The sequence below is a fragment of the Dipodomys ordii genome, unplaced genomic scaffold (assembly GCF_000151885.1).
Source record: "Dipodomys ordii isolate 6190 unplaced genomic scaffold, Dord_2.0 Scaffold113, whole genome shotgun sequence".
NCBI lineage: Eukaryota > Metazoa > Chordata > Mammalia > Rodentia > Heteromyidae > Dipodomys > Dipodomys ordii.
Window position 1 is genome coordinate 6,147,481 of NW_012267329.1, and position 21,070 is coordinate 6,168,550.

At 37.6% G+C, this 21,070-nt stretch overlaps 2 protein-coding genes across 2 annotated transcripts; both read left to right on the forward strand.

The window, feature by feature from the left end:
• Nucleotides 1-1,723: 1,723 nt before the first annotated feature.
• Nucleotides 1,724-3,736, forward strand: LOC105995049 (olfactory receptor 2AG1-like). The gene is made up of 2 exons (XM_013028710.1): nucleotides 1,724-2,663; nucleotides 3,711-3,736. The coding sequence occupies exons 1-2, from the start codon at nucleotides 1,724-1,726 to the stop codon at nucleotides 3,734-3,736; spliced, it is 966 nt and encodes a 321-aa protein (XP_012884164.1).
• Nucleotides 3,737-17,039: 13,303 nt separating this feature from the next.
• Nucleotides 17,040-17,990, forward strand: LOC105995097 (olfactory receptor 2AG1-like). Its single transcript, XM_013028763.1, has one exon. It carries the CDS (start codon nucleotides 17,040-17,042, stop codon nucleotides 17,988-17,990), a length of 951 nt encoding a protein of 316 aa, XP_012884217.1.
• The last annotated feature ends 3,080 nt before the right edge of the window (nucleotides 17,991-21,070 follow it).

Below are 21,070 nucleotides of genomic sequence, written 5' to 3' on the forward strand. Positions count from 1 at the left end.
TCAGCAATATCAAACAATACAATTAATAAAAATATGCTTTTGAATTTTAGCTTTATTGTAAAGAGTAAGCGTTTCCATGAACCTATGGTCTTCTAGTACTCTCAGTGTCTGAGTACAGTCAGTGTGAAGCTCCTCCTTCCTGACTTTCCTTACTCCACCAACACTTTACAAGAAGAGGCTCATCCTCTGTACACCCAAGGTATATCTACTGGCTTCTCTCAGATGATACGTGTGTATGTGTCCACACATATGTGTACATGCACATATATACATTTGGGCCTATATGTATATACATACAAAGGAGAGATAAAAATTAGTGAATACTTTTCATTTTTCTTCTACAGTGCCTCTAGACATCTAGAAATGCATTTATGAAGAGCAAGTTTAGTGGATGCTTTCACACACACACACACACACACACACACACACACACACACTCATGCATGTGCCCACACACATGTATATATATATATATATATATGTATATATATAAAACTTGCCCTATGTTGTTCCAATTCAAACCCTTCCATCAGTACTATCATTTAGAATCAGTGTCCTCAGTATAGCATCTTTCCACATATTAATAAGACTTGTGAGGGAAAAAATCTATATTCCATTTCTTAAATGGTGGTGTGACTCTCAGGTAGAGAGATGGGTTTTGCCATTCCTACAATGTCTATACTATGAACCTGACGCCTTAAATACTACTCTTTACTACCAGAAACTGGTACAAGGCCTCCAGAAATACTGTCATTTCTTATCTCTGCTGCTGCTGAGTAAATATCTTACCACTATCTTAAGAAGTTAAGTAATTTTGCCTGGTTTCTAACAATTTATTACTTAAATTTATTTCACTCAGCTGGGTGCCATTGGCTCACGCCTGTAATCCTAGCTACTCAGGAGGCTGAAATCTGAGGGTTGCAGTTCAAAGCCAGCCTGAGCAGGAAAGTCCGTGAGACTCTTATCTCCAATAAACCACTAGAAAATTGGAAGTGGTGCTGTGGCTCAAGCTGTAGAGCACTTACCTTGAGCTGAAGAGCTCAGGGACAGCACCCAAGCCCAGAGTTCAAGCCCCAAGACCAACAACAACAACAAAAAATTATCTCACTCACTCATCCATTTATTTTGGTCCAAAATTACTTTATCTCATGCAGACCAACAGTACAACCATTAAGAAGAGGAGTATATCTGAAGACTGCAATAGATCATGTGACCAAAGCCAAGAGATTCCTATGTGGAGGAAGCTAACCACTTGAAGACCAGAGAATAGAGTTAGACATCAGGTCTAGGAAGAACATGACAAAGAGTTTTACATGAACCAAATTTTTAAAATTAATTGTACTCCCAAGGAGATTTCAAGAATGGAAACATCTAGATTTTATATCAACACCAGGTTTATGGCATAATTATTAATTGAGGGATGTTTTCTTTCTCTTTAAGTAGTATGTCTGCATGTATTTTACTTGATGCTTTATATATATGACACATTACATGGTTATCAGTCAACATATCTGTGATCCATTTAAGTAAAAGATCATTATAATTCACTGAAAACATAGAGAATATCAGAAAGCACATGACGAAATAAGAGATGAATAGATATTCCATGGGATTTCTGTTGGCTACCCCTAGTTAGTCCGAGTTTCTTCAAATATTGATTGAAATCCCTTAAAAGAACTTCCACTAGATATCTGATTCTAGACAACTACAAAGAACACACAGAATGGAGGTCTGGAACTCCACCTTGGGAAGCAGCTTCATCTTGGTGGGCATCCTGAATGACAGCAGCTTTCCTGAACTGCTCTGTGCCACAATGACAGTCCTGTACACACTGTCTCTGACCAGCAATGGGCTGCTGCTCCTGCTCATCACAATGGATGTGAAGCTCCACGTGCCCATGTACCTCCTGCTTAGACAGCTCTCCCTCATTGACCTTCTCCTCACATCAGTTATAGCCCCCAAAGCCATCATGGATTTTCTGCATGGAGATAACACCATCTCCTTTGGAGGCTGTGCCCTTCAGATGTTGCTGGAACTGATTCTGGGTGGGGCAGAGGACCTCCTTCTAGCTTTTATGGCCTATGACAGGTATGTGGCCATTTGTCATCCTTTAAACTACACAACTTTTGTAAGTCCAAAAGTCCTTTGGTTCATGGTGATGACAACATGGATTGTGGCATCTCTGAGTGCCATCATATATACCAGTTACACTATGCACTATCCCTTCTGCAAATCCCGGCTGGTAAAACATCTGTTCTGTGAGATCCCACCTCTGCTCAAGTTGGCCTGTGCAGACACCTCTAGATATGAGCTTGCAGTTTATTTGATGGGTATGATGTTCCTGATTCCCCCACTTGCTGCCATTCTGGTCTCCTACACATTGATTCTCTTCACTGTGCTCCACATGCCCTCAAATGAGGGGAGGAAGAAAGCCCTTGTCACCTGCTCCTCCCACCTGGCTGTGGTTGGGATGTATTATGGCCCTGCTACATTTGTTTATGTCCTGCCCATTTCCTTCCATAGTCCTAAACAAGACAACATTCTCTCCTTTTTCTACACGATTGTCACCCCAGCCCTGAACCCCCTCATCTACAGCCTTAGAAATAAGGAGGTCATGGGGGCCTTGAGGAGGGTCCTTGGAAAATACATCCTGCCTTCACACTCCAGTGATTGAGCTTCCCTGTTACTATTCCTTTTCTCCATTCAATTGTCACACTTACCACTTCTATAATGATAGACACTTTTAAGGATGTTCCATATACTTTTCAAATTGTTTTTTTATATATTACTGTAGCTAGTATATTCAATTCATTATATTGCAGTGAAGCGGCAGGGATGACCCTGGTTTCAAATCCCCATATTAAAAAAGAACTAAGGGAAGAACAGCTGTGAAAGGATTTCTCAGGCTCACTCTGAATACTCTGCACCAGCTACACTATAGACAGGGATGGGTCATTCTAAGATATAAGTAGGTAATATGACATCATTTTGTGGTTAAAACTGTTGGATCTTTAAAATATTTTCTATGAGATTTTATACTTCAGTTTGTACAGTTGATTATTTCTAAATTTCTAGCTATTTCTTTTTTATATATCTTCTTTTTTATTGTGAAAATACTGTACAGAGGGGTTACACTTACAGGGGCAAGGTAATGAGTACATTTCTTATCAAGCATTGTTGCCTCCTCCTTTGTTTCCCCTTCCCATCCCTTCCCATCTCCCACCCACCTACCCCCAGCCCTCCCTACCCCCCCCACCAAAGTTGTAAAATTCGTTTTTTGACATAACAACTTGTACATCTCATTGTTGCAATGAGGAAAAAACAAATCGTCTAGCTATTTATTTATATAGTCAGTCATTTCTTATTTCAAAGGTACAACCATGTATACTAAGTTTATCATAAAAGATCACATTTTTATCAGCTACTTCACTTTTTATTTCCCTTAATTACTGTAGCTTTAGCTATGAGTTCTACATTTTTAAATTTTTAATATTCCTTCTTAGCATGAAGACACAATACAGATTGTAAAATTGCCATGATAATAATAGAAGATGTTGCATTGAATTTACAAGTGATTCAGCAAAACGTAACAACTTTAATTCAAAATGTTAAGCTCCTTTAATCCAGAAAGTTGATTTTTCCTCTAGGTTGTCCACACACACACACACACACACACACACACACACACACACACACACACATTCACAGAATTCTTGGAGCAAGCTTTGGGGATTAGAATTAGATGGAAATGGCATGATGAAGTTATGATGTAAACTAAGGCATAAAAAGCAAAACAAGGCATAAAAGAAAAACAAAACAAGATGAGTGGAAACCTACTTTCATTTGGGTGCATATTAGTTTAATTCACGTCCATTATGACAAGCTAATATTTAAATTGAGTTTAAATGATGAGATATAGTAAGTCATAAAGATTTGGTAAAAGAATTCTTCAGACTTATGAGAAAAGTTAATTGTTACTAAATAAAACTTATTAGAAACTTTGTGTCTTAAAACTAATTAAAAAAATAAAAGATTAGAAAGAAAAATCAAAAGACACGAGTTATTACCAACAGAACTTTTGGAATATCCCATCTTGTTAGTAAAATTAAAACAGGAAAATGAAGATTTCTTTCTCAGTACAAATATTTTACTATATTTCTTTTTAAATCTCATCATCACAATTTTTTAAAATATCAAATAAAAATTTACAAAAGACATTATTATAATAAAGAAAATATCCATATCTTCAAAATTAAAACAGTAAATAATTTAATAAGAAAATTATACATTATGCAAATTAATAGATTTAAATAGTATTCCTAATTTGTGAAAGAGTGAAGATTGTGTATTGTTATTAGAAAATAATCAATCAGTCCTTTAATAGTAAGAATATTCAGTTGATTGAAGTGTTGAGTTAATCTATTCAAAAGAATTTTCTAAGATAAAGCATCACTCATGTGCTAAAATTACTTTCATTGTTTAATATACACAGATAAAGCATTAAATATGTATACCCATGAAATACCTAGTTGCATTCAAAACATGCATATGACATAAATTTATACGAACACTTAGCATTTTCAGAGCAATATAATCCTGGGAAATTTAGGTTTCATGTGAAGTAATTATTTGTGGTGAATGCCTCACTAACATCACATTTATTTTTAGGGCTTAAACTTCCCAATAGTTCTATGAAATGGATTTTTTTGTTGTGTTGTTGGTCGTGGGGCTTGAACTCTGGGCCTGGGCACTGTCCCTCAGCTCTTCAGCTCAAGATGAGCACTCTACCGCTTGAGCCACAGCGCCACTTCCAGTTTTCTAGTGGTTTATTGGAGATAAGAGTCTCACAGGCTTTCCTGCCCAGGCTGGCTTTGAACCGTGATTCTCAGATCTCAGCCTCCTGAGTAGCTAAGATTACAGGCGTGAGCCATCGGCACCCAGCTATGAAATGGATTTCTATACCACTGTCACTTTACCACTTACAGGACTGCTGACTGGCTCATTAAGGGTAAATACCACAGTCCATATTAGTGACATATGTGTGTTGCATTGTATTCTAACTTGAATTCTGTAGTCCAGAAACTGACCACAGACTTCACCATCGCTCAGTCTGCCACCACACAATGCAGAAGAAAGCATCATTAAGTACCATAGGTGAGAAACACTTATTCTACATGCACATATGGAAACAGTAAATTATACTTGCATTAAAAATGAAAGAGCAGTCATCTAAATATATATATAGAAGTTATCTCAGGGTAAGGGGATTTCACATGTTTTGCCTATATCTAGTTGCTCAGTGGATTCATTTGTAGGAAGAACTTTTACTCATTTCAGTAGCCACATATACACATAAGATGATATATACATACATAAATGATACGGTATGTTTTCGTGTATATATATTATAAAATACTTTACTTGGATTAAATGTGTACATCTCAAATACTTATTAACTCCCTTTAATTGTTGTTTTGTGACAATACTGGGTTTTGAACATAAGAGTTTGCCACTTTCAATTCATTTTGTAGCCCAATGCTGAAGCTCTACCACTTGAACCACAATTCCACTTCCTCTCATTGCTTCATGGCACAAGTGTTCAGAATCCTTTCAGCCTTCTTGTGAATACACTGTGTCCAATACTCCTATCTACAGTCACTCTACTACTAGTCCTTCTTGTTTCTATCCAACCCCATCTCAATACCCTTGATCACCAGTTCTCTGTTTGTCCCTTACCCAAAAGTTACTAACACTCTGAAAAACAGTGATTTATTTTTAACTTCAATAGCATTACTTAAATAGAAATCCCTTTAATATTATAGACAAAGTGTTTTTAGTTCTAATTTATTTGAGAAAAAAAAGCACCAGGAAAATGATGACCAAATTTCCACAGAGAACAATATCCCCTTCAGAATAGCATGGCATGTATAAGTCAGTCAGAAAAAAAATTTGTTGTCTTCTCAACAACAAATTTCTCTTCTCAAATGTAAATTTATGCATAAGTAACACATATAATATACCTTATATGGGGTAAACTATCTTATATTTTGATATGTGTATGCACTTTTAATTTCTAAATTTTTATTGCTATTATAAAGGTAATAGGGCTTACAGCTACATACGTCAGGTAACGAGTACATTTCTTTATGGACAATGCCACCCCTTTCCCCACTTTCTCCCAGGTTTTTCCTCCAGTCATGTGTGTGCTTTTTATAATGTCTAAATACAATGCCCATACCAAAGGAGTACAGTTTTAAGAACATAACGAGCTTAGGAAAACAGAAAAGCAAATTTTTGTTCTGCTTGTTTGGCTCTATGATCAAAAAGAGTGAAACATGGGTGTTTACTTCTATTTCCCGTGAGACAAAAATATAATAATAATTACACATATCAATGATGATTCCCTCTAATGGAATCATATTTTTTATAATATTTGAATTTTGAGCACTCTAAAATGATTCCATCTGAAATGCATATACACAAAGCTAATGACAGCTGTCAGAGCACATATAAAAGCCCAAGCTAGGAAAAAAGGAAAACATGACACAAATACCTAAAAACTATGACATTAGGATTATTGAAAAACTGTCTCTGTAAAAGTAACTCTATTATAATTTGTGCAAATCTCTGAGACCTAATAAGAGAACCTTTATGAAACCATTGTCACTGATTCTCAGATTGATTCAATATGGACCAGAAATCTCAGGGGCCATGTCCAAGTTGATGATAACCTTTAAAACTTTCTATACAACTCACCAGACAGGGTACAGAGTAAGTTATAAAGAAACCCGTAATCCTGAAAGCACCAGTGGCTCACACCTATAATACCAGTGACTCAGGATTTGAGATTTGATATCATGGTTCAAAGCCAGCTGGAGCAGTAAAGACCTTGAGTCTCTGATCTTCAATTAACTAATAAAAACCAGATGGAGCTTAAGTGGTAGAGCACCAACCTTGAACAAAACAGCCAAGGGACAGTACCCAGGTCCTAAGTTCCAACACCAGAAGCCTAACATACACTCAGAGAGAGAGAGAGAAAGAGAGAGAGACAGACAGACAGACAGACAGACAGACAGAGAGGAAAAAAGCAGTAATATAAAATAGCAAAACTTCTAACCCGTAACATACCCACTGAAGAGAACATTTAAAGAGCAATTCACACATGCAGTCACATTCCTATATTACTCTATCAAAAGATTCACTCTTCACTATAGTGATTGTACCTAAAGGGGAGAATGTAGCTGAAACATGTGTTTTACCAGGACTATCCTCTTGACTCCTAGGATATTTTTATTCCTCTAGCTGTAAGAGAGGAATTCAGTGCCATGGTGATCATTGAGAAGACAGAGAGAGACAGAGACAGACAGACAGAGACAGAGAGACAGACAGAGACAGAGAGACAGAGAGCATTGTCAGATTTAGGGATGTAGAAGGATGGGACAGGAGATGCATGAATATGGCAACCCCATAATGCATCCCAACCACAGCCAGGTGAGACAGCAGGTAACAAGTGTTTTCTTCCTCCTCTCATTTCAGGGCACCTGTGTTACGGAGAAGACAATTAGGGAATAGATTACAATGGTACCAATGAGTGACACCATTTCAGCCATGAACCTCACAATATACTCACCATTATAATAGAACAACAGAGAAGATTTATCTTTTCCTTCTTTATAGAATACATACTTTTTGCACAGTAACATTTGGGAATATATACATTTTATAACTGAGATGTAAAAAGGTGTTATTGATTATTTGAAATTTGAGGGTAAAAGATAAGAAAGCATCAGTATCTGTTTTCTGGTCTTGACTGGTGGGGAGAATGGAGACAGACTGGAGACTGAGGAGGGAAGAGCTGGCTGAGAGAAGAGGAGGGCTTGAAATGAAGCGGTGACAGCTGGACGCTACAGCTGTGTCATCATCTCCAGTTCTGTCCAGAGCCATCTTCAGCTCACAGAATTCTGAGGGTCAGGCATATATGAGAGAGGGTAGAGATGAAAAAAAAGAACTTGAACACCATACAAGCATCCATCATATCAGTATTACTGGTTCATTAAAGGTTAGTGAAGGAAGCCCCGCTCTTAACAAAATTACACTGTTAAGCCAGGACACAAGAGTCCTTTTAGGGTGATGTGTGTAGAAATGGCAAGTCATGGAACAAGCCCTGGAGAATTCATTAACATCTAGTTTCCAGGAGAAGTATTAACCTGGGAGTCCATGTCACCAGGGAAAATAAGAGTGTGATAAGTCCTCCAGGACTGGGCTGGGAAGGTGGCTCAGTGGTAGAGTGCTTGCCTAGCATGCATGAGGCTCTGGGTTCAATTCCTTAACACTACATAAGCAGAAAAGGCCAGGAGTGCTGCTGTGGCTCAAGTGGTAGAGCACTTTGAGCTGAAGAGCTGAGGGTCAGCTCCCAGGCCCAGAGTTTAGGCCCCACGACTGACAAAAAAAAAAGTCCCCAGGATAAAGCCAGGATCCCAACTGCCCCAGAGAAGGAACGGTGAAGAGAAACAATGGCAGGGTCCTTTGAGCAACCCTGCCCATTCTTCTTTCCCTGATCATGCAAAGCTCATTATTTATCACAGATTCCACCTTGCAGAGCATATAAAAATCTGAGGACAGGAGCTCCAGACCCAGCCATACACACTGCACACCCATGAAAAGGAAATTGGTAAGGACATAATGAGCAGTCACATCCTGAGTACCCCAGCTGGCTGCCTGAATTCTCAGGTGATTGTCTACATTTGTCCCCTTCTTTCCTCAGAGAAGACTGATGGTGGTGACAGAAGGAACCTTTGACCTTTGACCTTTAGCCCTATTGGCAACCTTGCACATCTACACCTCACCCTCTCAGGAGATACACCTCCTCTTTCCTCAGCATCCCGAACCACTTCAAGGCCCAATTGAATCCCAAGACTTTGGCTTTACCACTCTTTGGAGGTAAGTACTTTGCCTTTATTTTTCCTATAAAGTACATGAGGCTTTGAATCTAGAAAAACAAGTGCAAAAGTTCTTGTTCTTCTTTCAGACTGCCTAGTTTCTCAGGCTTCATGGTTCTCATGCTCACATTTGTGTTCAAAGGCTCTAGATAGAGATGTCTACCTCCTATATGTGAAACATCTGTAATATTCAGTACAATTCATCAGACTTAAGTTTCTAGAATTCGTGATGCTGGTTTTATGGTAAATGTTTCAGTACTGATCAGGTTCCAGTGGTTCATGCCTATAATCCTAGATGATCAAAATGCCTGATACCTGAAGAATCATAGTTCAAAGTCAGTGTGGGTAGAAAAGTCAATGAGACTATATCTCCAATTGTTCAAAATAATGAGTACCTCCATAATATATAATAATTCTCCTCCACTAACCTCCACCTCTGAGGATAGTTTTCAGTGTGATATAGTTTCAGTGTGAAGTTCACCCTTTCTGACCTTCCCTACACCACCAGCAGTTTATCAATAGGGCTCTTCTTTTGTAAATAGAGTGTATATTCACTGCCCTTTCTCAGAAGATAGAAACTGCAGAGGGAGAGGGAGGTATATATGTATGCATGTGTATATATACTAAAAAAATAATGTATACATTTTTACTTTTCTTCTACAGTGCCTCTTAGGCTTCCAAACAACCAGGGATGTGTTTACAAAGGGCAGGATAGTGAATACGTTAATATATATCACATATTCCAGGTCCTTTCCAATTCAATTCCATTCACAATAGTATCATTTACATTCAGTGTCATCATAACATCATACTCAGAGTGTTGCTGTGAATCTTAGGTAGTGGGATGTCTTTTGCCTTTCTTTTTTTTATTGTGAAAATACGGTACAGAGGGGTTACAATTACATGAGCAAGGTAATGAGTACATTTTTTATCAAGCATTGTTGCCTCTTCCTTTGTTTCCCCTTCCCATCCCTTCCCATCTCCACCCCCCTCGTCCCGCACCAAATTTGTAAAGTTCGGTTTTCGACATAACATCTTGTACATCTCATTGTTGCAATGGGTCCACCTGTATCCCTATTTAAACAATTTGTTTTTTCCCTTCCCTTCCACAAACAGTGACCTTATTATGTATCTGATACCCTAAACACATACTTTCTACTACCAGAACCTGTTAGCATGCCCCCAGAAATCCCACCCAGATTCTTCTCTTTGCTTCCATTGAGGAAATATTTTATCGCTATCTTGAAAGTTAAATATTTTTGTACTATGTCTACCAAGTTATTATTAAAGCCTATCACTCAATCATTCCAATTGAAAGAATTTTTTTTCTTCTAGTAGACCAACCATACAACCATCAAGAGAGGAGTATATTTGAAGACTATAAGAGATCATGTGATTAAAACCCAGAGATTGCTGTGTGATGGAAGTTAACAATTTTGAGACCAGACAAAGGAGGCAGACATCAGGTGAAGGAATAACATAGCAAAATTAATTTATGAGCCAATTTTAACAATGAATTACAATCCCAACTAGCTTTTAAGCACGAAAATAGCTAGATTTTTTTGACCAAGGCCAAGTTATAGTTTTTGTTATGAACTGAAGGATATTTTTTCCTTTCTCTATGAGGTTATTTGCCCAAGTAGATTCATTTTTATTATTTATAGAAAGGATAAAGTTATTCGTTAGTCATAATCAGCATGCTTGTAAGCCATTTAACAGAAAGATCATTATAATCCACTGAAAACATTGAGAAAATCAGAAAGTATGGGGGAACAGAATTCTGCTGGCAACCACAGTTGGTTTAGCCTATCCAAATATTGAAAGACTTCCCATTAGATAACTGATTCTATGCACAGAATAGAGCTTTGAAACTCCACCTTGGGAAGCAACTTCATCTTAGTGAGAATTCTGAATGACAGTGGATTTCCTGAACTGCTCTGTGCCATAATCACAGTGCTGTACATACTGGCCCTAACCAGAGATGGGCTGCTGCTCCTTCTCATCACAATGAATGTGAGGCTCCACATGCCCATGTACATCCTGCTTAGGCAGCTCTCTCTCATTGACCTTCTCCAAACAAACTACATTACTAATAGACAGAAGAGACTGAAAACACACTTTGAGAACCTTCTGGGTGCAGAAGCTCCACACTGCTATATCTTATGTAGGAATCCTCTTTGAAAAGAGTGCTTGGGGAAAACCCAGAATTATATTCTTAAGTTATCCATCTGTAAAACTAAGCTAAAGCAGCTAAAGTTCATTAAACCAAGAGTCTTAAGAACTCATGAAATACAGTGGGGGTGGTGGCTCAGGCCTGTAATCCCAGCTACTCAGGGGCTTGATATCTAAGGACTGAAGTTCGAAGCCAACCCAGGCAGGAAAGCCTATGAAACTCCACTAAGCTACTAAAAAGTCAGAAGGGGAGCTATGCCTAAATTGGTAAGTACTAGCCTTGAGAAATATAAAAGCTCAGATTACAGACCCTGAATTCAAGCCTCAGAACTGGCACAAAATGAAAGAGTGAAAGAAAGAAATAGCAAAAGAAAGAGTGGAAGGAAGGAAGGAAAGAAAGAAGGAAGGAAGGAAGGAAGGAAGGAAGGGAGAGAGAGAGGAAGGGAGGAAGGAGGGAGGAAGGAAGGAAAAGGATAAAATGTGAATGGCTAGAAAGAAGCAAACATTGCTTTAAAAGTTCCCCTTTATTTTTGTTATACTTTGCTAAATTTCTGAGTGATAATTTGACTCATTTTCTTGTTTAATATTTGGTGGTTCTTCTTTCCTTATTTTGATGTAACTGTGTAGAGTATTGATAGTGGGAGAGGCCTGAGTACCTAGGTTTGAATCCTGTCCGACCTTTGTCATCTGAGCACCTGTAAACACTATGTTCCAATTTTGTACCGCAGTTTTCTCATCTGATGGAAATATTGATAAATAGAAGCCTTATCTCATGACTCTTAAACCAAGATAACAAATGTCAAGCATTCACCAAGACTGGTGAATGGTGCTACACATATATTGTCTTTTATATTTATGAAGGGAAAAGTGTCTTCAAAATCCTAACATAATTTATTCTTTTTAGAAATGATACCTGTGTTCACTAGAACAAGTAGATAGATAGACGGACAGACAGACAGATAGGCAGGCAGATAGATAGGCAGGCAGACAGACAGACAGAAAGACTGACAGATGACAGACAGATATACATATGGTGTTCATTCTGATATATTGATGTGTGTGTAAATTATAGCATTGGTAATTAAAGCTTACTCATATGTGCTTAAATTTGCATTATATTATAATTAAAAACAGATAAATCTTTGTTCAACAATTTCAAGTATACAATGTATTATCATTGTAATTAATGTCATTATGATGAAAAAAAGGACAGATGCACATAAAAGGGTTTTCCTATAAATTATTCCCTCTTACATCTCATTCTTTCACTTTGCAGACTTTTTTTCTGGTATCTTTTATCACACAAGATGAATAAACTCTCTTCATTATATTATTATTGTCAATTAAAATCATATTAAAAAGATAACATGGTCATAGATCTAAAATCAATACCAATAAAGAAAAAGACATATAAACGAAACAAAGGGAGAAAAAGAGACAGAACTAAAGAAAAACATGAAAAGGGGAAAAAGAAAAGAAAGAAGAAAGAAGAGAGAAATGAAAGAAGATAAAGAAGAGCAATATGGGAACCTAAACATGATTACTTTTCAACTACATCAAATCTGTAAATTAATGGAAGTAAGTTTACAGACCTATAGAAAACAACAACAACAACTTCTAAAGTAAACTACTACAGAAGGACATTCGACAAGACTACTACCATCAATAGGACCTTTTCACAATTTATACTAATCTCTACTCCTCTCCATGGCTGCCTGAGACTTCATGAGGGTCTCCAGTCCAAACTACCACCTCTGTCTCTCAAATGGATTCAATATACAAACAAGAAAGCTCTGAGGCCATGATCAAGTTTGTGATACCTTCAGAACCCTTTAATAGCTTTTTGGCAAGATGAAGACTAGTATTTAAAGAAAGTATTAATGCTAAATACGGAAATTCATAGCCTACAAAATGCCTCCTGATGAGAAAATTTAAAGAGTATTTCACATGTCCAATCACATTCCTATGTTACTTTGTCAAAAGATTCACTCTTCACTATAGTTGTTGTACAATAATTTAGTATTTGAATCAGATATGACTTTGAGGAAGAATTAAATTTAAAAGGCAACAGAGCTCTACCTAGAGGGTAGGATGTTCCAGAAACATATGCTTAATCAGGAGAGCCTTTAAGGTCCCTAAAACCATATTATTCCTCAAGCTATGGATAAGTTTTTAGTACTGGAATCATTATGGAGAAGACTAACATGAGCATGATGTCTTGTTTAAGCGGTAGAATGTCAGGACATATATCAGTGTGGCAGTCCCACAATACAGCCCAAACACAGCCAGGCAGGAGAAACAGCTTTCTGTTTCTGTTATTTGTGGGCACATGAAGCACCAAGAAGAGAATTCGTATGTAGAAGACCTGTTGGTATCAAGGAGGGAGATCATAGGATCTGAGCTAGGGTAAAGTTTCAGACCTGAATGTTTCAATATACTTGCCAGTTGAATAGTTAGAATTAGAATATTTCTATTGTTGTACTCGAGACCTCCCAAAGACCACCAGAGACCAAGATCAATGTAAGTGAAAAAAGAGTCATTTATTGCAAGCTTGAGATTGGTCCTCCTCGCACTCGGTAACCAGTGACGCTGAGAAGCCCCAAGCATAGAATCAGCACACTTTTTATAGCATTGAACAAACAACTTTAAGGAACTTTTACATGAGAAAGTATATGATTGGTTGACATTTAAAACAAGCTAAGCTGGGTAAACATGATTGGTTAACACTGCTATTGATGAGAATTGTCTGACTACTGGGTCACCGGGTCCTGTATGGCCACCCAGTGCTTGGTTGATGCATCTGGAGGAGATTCCTGTGGTTTTTCCAAGGATTGTTTATGTCCCTGGTTGCCCAAGAATTGTTTCTCCTTGTGTGCCATTCCCGGATCAGGCTCATGGTCAGTTCCATGACTCATACTTTACAAGATGGTTACTAGCTTAAAGATGGAGTCACTCAGGCATCAGGCTCTTCACTATATTGTTTCTTCTTAAATTCAAAACAGTGTTGTGGTTGTACAGTATCTTTTGGGGATATATACGTAATTTATAAGGTATTATTATGAAAAGGCATTATTTACTTTCTGCAAGTTGAGAGTGCAGAGATAGAAAACTCCAGCAGCTCTTGACTGGTGAGAGGAACGACACTGAGGAGACATGAAGAGCAGGTAGAGAGGGGAGAAAAGCTGGAGCTGTAACACAGAGGGATGGAACTGTTCATCATCTTGAGATCTTGTACAGATCTGTCCCCTAAATATGATATGGAGGCAAAGGAGCAGACAAGAAAAATGACAAAGGACAGACAAGGGGAAAAAAATAACAAAGCATAGAAGCATGGATTCGATCAGTGTTGCATACTAACTAAAGATCAGTGATGGAAGACTTGACTCCTTTATAACTTGGGCAGAGGCTGGCCATGGTCTCTTGCTGCTGGGTCAGTTACTGAAACCAGCCATTGAATCAGGGTCTTCAATGGCCAGATCACGTGGAACAAAACAAACCCTCAAGACTCAGAGTCATTTTGATGGGCGATGCCTGAAGAAATGGCAGTGCTAGAGACAAGCCTGAGAGGATTCATTAAAATCCACTCTCCAGGAGAAATGTTTTCTTAGGATCCCATGTCACCAGGGAGGATGAGACTGTAATAAGGTCCCAGGACAGAGACAGAAGCCCAACTGCCCCAGAGACAGTTAGTGTGACTCCTTGGAGCTCTGCCCATGTAGGTCTCCTAAATTCTCCCAGGCACACCTTCTATCATAGAGGTCAGATAAGAATACACAGACTCCAGACCCAGCCAGAACCCCTGCAGTGCTACGAGAAACTTTCTCTCTTGAAGACTGGGTGAGGACATTTCCAGAGAATCAGAGACTGTCTTACCTCACATCCTGCCTGGATTCACAGGTGATTAACTGCACACATCCCTTTCTACAGAGAAGACTGGTCATGGTGATGACTCCAGGAATCTTTGATTCCTGAAATGGCTGACTGCCATGAGCAACTTTACCCCACAGTCTCAGAAGAAACATCTCCTCTTTCCTCAGCATCTTCAGTCCTTTTTTGTCCCTAACTAATTCCAGGACACTGGATATGGGCATCAGGCTGTATGTTTCTTCTTTAGAGGTAAAGGGTGTGTCTTTATTTCTAGAAACTATGAGGAGGCCATGAATCTTGAATAACAAGACTAAGAATTACTGTTCTGCTGCCTAACTGTCTAGTTTCTCATACTTCATTCCTAACTCACTTCCATCTGTACCCTAAACGCTTTGACATATATATATATATATATATATATATATATATATATATACACACACATATATCACACATGAAGGAACATACTGAATATCCAGTACTACTGGTCAGGCTTAAGTTTTTAGATTTTCTCATACTGACTTTCTGGTATAAGTCTCAGTACTAGTTACATTCCAGTGGCTCTTGCCTGCAATCCAACCTTCTCAGGAGATTAAAACCAGGAGTCTCCTGATTCAGCCAGAGTAGAAAAGTCATGAGATCGATCTCCATAAACCAGGAAAATGAGAGGTAGAGGTATAGATGAACTGGTAGAATACTAGAAAGAGCAAGAAAGCAAGCAAGTAACTAGCCCCTCAATTCAAGCTTCCTTACTTTTCCTACATATGCATTTTCCTGGACTCAAAATAAACAGTATTTCAAAAGACAATTATCAAATAAAAGTGTATCAGTTCAAGTTCTTCTCTTCTACATACTTGCTCAATGCCAAAAAATATGTCAGAAAAACCAATTAAAATTGGGATGATCTTTTGAAATTGTAATCCTAACACTTGGGGGCTGAGTTCATAAGATCCATAGATCAAGACCAGCCTGAGTCTAAAACAATGAAATAATGTTTTTACTTCTATTTCATAGTATCACTTAAGCTTTCAAAATAAACAGGAGTGAATTTATAAAAAGCAGAATACCTGGATGTTTTCATATACTCCACATACTTTATGTCCTTTCCAATTTAAACCCTTCCAACAATACTATCATTTATATTCAGTGTATTCAGACTGAATCCTTCCTCATATCAGCAAGATTTCTGAGATGCAAAGGGAAGAATCAATGTTTCTGTTCAGGGTGTTGCTGTGAAGCTCAGGTAGTGGGAAGGCTTTTACCTTCCGACATTATCTGTATTATACACCTGACACCTTAAATACAGTCCCTTCACTAACAGAAATTGCTAATATGCCTCCAGAAAATGCATCCAATTCCTTCTCTTTGATTTCCACTGAGTAAATAATTATTACTAACTTAAAGAGGTAAAAAACTTTTGTGCAGTTGATCTCAATTTACTTTTAAGCTCAATTTAGCCTATAATTCATTTTTGCCCAGATTTACTTTTCCTCCAGCAAACCATGGGTAACCATCCAGGAGAGGAGTACATGTGAAGACTACCTGGGATCAAGTCATCCAGCAATTCCTGCGTGGAGAAAGCTGTGGAGGAAGCTCACCTTTGAAATGAGAAAGTAAAGGTAGACCTCAGGTCAAGGAAGAAAATGCAAGAATTTTTTATGAATATAATTTTTAAAAGGAGCAATAGTCCTAAGTACATTTTATACATGGAAACAATTAGATTTTATACCGATACCAAGTTGTTAATTTTTCACTATAAACTAAGGGATGCTTTTCTTTCATTATGAAGATATTTGCCCTGATGTATTCTATTGGATAATATATATTATTTATTTATTTAATGGTTATTAATAATCAACATATCTGTAGCCCATCTAACTCAAAGATTGTTATGATTCACTGAAATCATTGAGAAAAATCAGAAAGCACAGAGGTAACATAGGGAACTGAAAGATATTCTACAGGATTTCTGTTGGCTACCCCCGCTGGTCTGAGTCTACTCAAACATTGACTGAAATCCCTTAAAAAGACCTCCATTAGGTATCTGATTCTATGCACAGAATGGAGCTCTGGAATACCACCTTGGGAAGCAGCTTCATCTTGGTGGGCATTCTGAATGACAGCAGGTTTCCTGAACTGCTCTGTGCCACAATGACATTCCTGTACATGCTGGCCCTGACCAGTAATGGGCTCCTGGTCCTTGTCATCACAATGGACATGAGGCTCCATGTGCCCATGTACCTCCTGCTTAGACAGCTCTCTCTCATTGACCTTCTTCTCACATCAAGTATCGCCCCCAAGGCCATCACAGATTTCCTGCGTGGAGATAACACCATCTCCTTTGGAGGCTGTGCCCTTCAGATGTTGCTGGAGCTGATTATGGGTGGAGCAGAGGCTCTCCTTCTATCGTTTATGTCTTATGACAGGTATGTGGCTATTTGTCATCCTCTGAACTATATGATCTTCATGAGACCAATTGTCCTTTGGCTCATGGTGACAACAACATGGATCATTTCCTCTGTGAGTGGTCTAGGATATACTATGTACATTATGCATTTTCCCTTCTGCAAGGGCCGGGAGATTAAACATCTGTTGTGTGAGATCCCACCTGTGCTGAAGTTGGCCTGTGCAGACACCTCTAGATTTGAGCTCATGGTTTATACAATGGGTGTGATATTCCTGATCCCCCCACTTTCTGCCATTCTTGTCTCTTATGCACTAATTCTCTTCACTGTGCTCCACATGCCCTCCAAGGAGGGGAGGAAGAAAGCCCTTGTCACCTGCTCCTCCCATCTGACTGTGGTTGGACTATATTATGGATCTGGCATAGTCATGTATGTCCTGCCCAGTTCCTTCCATAGTCCCAAACAAGACAATATCGTCTCCTTTTTCTATACACTTGTGACCCCAGCCCTAAACCCCCTTCTCTACAGCCTGAGAAATAAGGAGGTCATGGGGGCCCTGAGGAGGGTCCTTGGAAAATACATCCTGCCTTCACACTCCAGTGTTTAGGACTTGATCTTTACTATTCGTCTTCTCATCAGATTGTTGCCTTCAGATATTTTTCCATAGTAAACTCAGTTGGAGAATTTCCATACATTTTTAAACTTCTTTCGCTTCTGTAGCTAGTATTCAAGTCATTTGCACATAACCTTGGTTTTGGAATCCTCCCCTTGAAAAGCCATTAGAAGAAGAAAAGTTTTGAATAGATATGTAAATCTCACTCTGGTGAGGGAGCAGCTAGTCACCTACCTTACTCATTAGGGAGGTAGAATATTAACTTTCCATTTCAAAATTACAAAACAAGGTGAAATATCAGTTGTTTGGCCTAAGCAAATACCAATATCATCTTGCTTTAAAAGGCTGTTTTCCAACTATTAGGTTCCTATATAATTTAATAAATGGAGGGATCTATATAAATAAATCTATATAGAGCTTCTCTGTATTAAGATAATTGGTATTGATTGAGAAAAATAATGGACTGTACTTGAATTATGCTTTGAGGAGAATTTCACGTTGATACCACAAAGACAAACTGCATTTACATAGAAAGTGCTAATGAAAGAGAATCTGAACATTTTCATTAGAGATTGTCAGAATCCTTTTAAAATATCTGTGATTAAAATAAAAAATGTAATTTGGGCACCAGTGCCTCATGTCTGTAATCCTATCTACTCAGAAGGCTGAGATATAAGGGTCACAATTTAAAGCCAGCCCAGGCAAAAATATACTCTTATCTCCAATGAACTACTCAAAAAAAGTTGGAAGTTTCACTGTGGCTCAATGGGTAGAGCACTAGCCTTGCGCATAAAGAGGCTCAGGGACAAGGCCCAGGCCCTGAGTTCAAGCCCCAGGACAGGCAATAATAATAACAATAGTAATATTAATAAATACATATACAGCTATATTTATAATGTAATTTAAAATATAAAATAGAATTGAACATATATTTCAACAGACAAGTAGATGTGAGAATAGTGAGAGTATCCTCTGTGGCTTTAGTTTTTTTAATGTGGTCTTGCTGATATACTAGTGTGTTTTTTAAAATAATTGCAAGGATCTCATAGTAGTATTGGTCTGGGAATATGTTTATATCTGTGTACAGAGGAAAGAAAGCATAGACTATATAATCTTCCCTTTGTCAACCCCAAATATGCTTTATTTTATACCACTAATAGACATAAGAAAGCATAAAAATAAGTGAGAACTTTGTGGGTGCAGAAGCTCCACATTACTGTGGCTTCTTGACAGCGATGCTTGGTAAAAACCCAGAAATTCTGTTTTTTTTCCTTAAGTCATCTTCAATGAATTTGTAAAACTAAGCGATAACAGTTAAAGCTCCTTAAACCATTAACCATTTAGAAAATTTGGTATCTAGAAGGAAGCAAAAATCATAAAGTTTCCTTTTGTGTTAGACTTTGCTTCATTTTTATTTGAATCGTAACATCTGATATTTAGTGACTCTTCTTGCTTAATATTATGTTATGATGTTTTAGAGTATTCATAGGGAGCAAAAGAATGATGGTCCCTGAGTTGTCATCTGTATATCCTCAGACACTGTATTCCATTCTCTTTGGACCTCGGTTTGCCCATCTGTTAAGTGCTGATAAACAGAAGCCTTATCTCATGATTCTAAGCGCAAGTTAGCAAATACAAGCATTTAGACCAAGTCTGGTAAATAGTGCTTAACATATGTTCTCTTTTTTATGTATAAATAGTAAAGAATCTTCAGATTGGCTCTTTTTAGAATTGACATCTCTATTTACTATGCTATTTATTCTCTGTGTACATTATGATGTTTTAATGTGTGTGTAATTATAGCACTGATAATTCAAGCTCATTGAGATGGCCTTGATTCTACATGTTTTGTAATAACAACAGTTAAAACTGTGTTCGGCAATTTTCAAGTATACAATATGCTGTTAATTTTATTAATATAATCATCACAATATACAATAGAACAGATGTGCAGAAAGAAGATTTTGTAGTATACTGTTCCTAATTACATCCCACTCCTTCATTTTTTAAATTGCTTTTCTTTTTCTGAATCTTGTACCAAAGGATTTTCACAAGCTACCACTAATACATAATAAGTAGTTTTCATGTAAAAATATTAAAAATTTAAAAGCTAAATAAGTTGGTAACCACTGGTCAAAAATCAACAATACATGAAATAGAAGAGATGGAAGAGAGAAAAAGGAGGAGGAAGGAAGAAAGATGACATGTAAAAGGACAGAAAAGAAAGCAAGAAGGGAAGGATGAAGGAAGGTAAGTAGCAATATGGAAGTATACACACTAATCACTTTTCAATTCCATAAAATCTAAAGATGAAACTAACACAAGTAAGCTCATAGACATATAGTAAAAAAAAAAAACAACTACCTAAGAAACAGGACAAACATGAGAATATAAACATATGGCAATGAATTCAGTCCCTTTATTCTTGCATTCATTTAGTAAATATCATTTGACTATGTTTATATATCACAAGCACATTTCTATTACCTAATGATACAGACAAAACATAAAGATATTTCATAATGTTAATGGGGGCCTATTTCTAACATGGCCTTAAATTTGACAATCCTTGAAATGAAAACAATCATATTTAAGTATTTTCAGTTCAAATAATCAAACCCAGATCCTGCACATGCTAGTCAAGTGCTCTACCACTGAGCCACATCCCTAGACCAAACAAGAGTTTTCTAATAGTATCTATATAGATAGGAAAATATTGAACTACAATATTTTTGTGTGTTTTTTTAAATGACACAAATGTATTGTGTCATTTTACTATTTATACATATAAGAGAGAACATATGTTAGGCACTATTTACCAGACTTGGTCTAAATGCTTGTATTTGCTAACACAAATTTATTCACAGTTCTAGTGGCCAGAAATGTGAAATCAGAAGTTACCAGGCTGAAACCCAAGTGTCCTGAGGGTGCTTACTCCCTGGGGAGGCTTTATCAGAGAGCCCCTTCCTGCTCCTCCTTGCTCCTGGTGTCAGCTTGCATTGCTCGACTTGAAGCCATGTTGCTCCAATCTCTACTCCGGTGATGTCAAATCTTCTGCCTTTCTCTTTTTTTTT

Excerpts from the sequence above, each read along its gene's own strand:
- LOC105995049 (XM_013028710.1), top strand. The coding sequence starts at position 1,724 with ATGGAGGTCTGGAACTCCACCTTGGGAAGCAGCTTCATCTTGGTGGGC. Across the intron at positions 2,664-3,710 it reads ATACATCCTGCCTTCACACT|TTCTTGGAGCAAGCTTTGGG; the intron begins CCAGTGATTGAG and ends ACATTCACAGAA.
- LOC105995097 (XM_013028763.1), top strand. The coding sequence starts at position 17,040 with ATGGAGCTCTGGAATACCACCTTGGGAAGCAGCTTCATCTTGGTGGGC.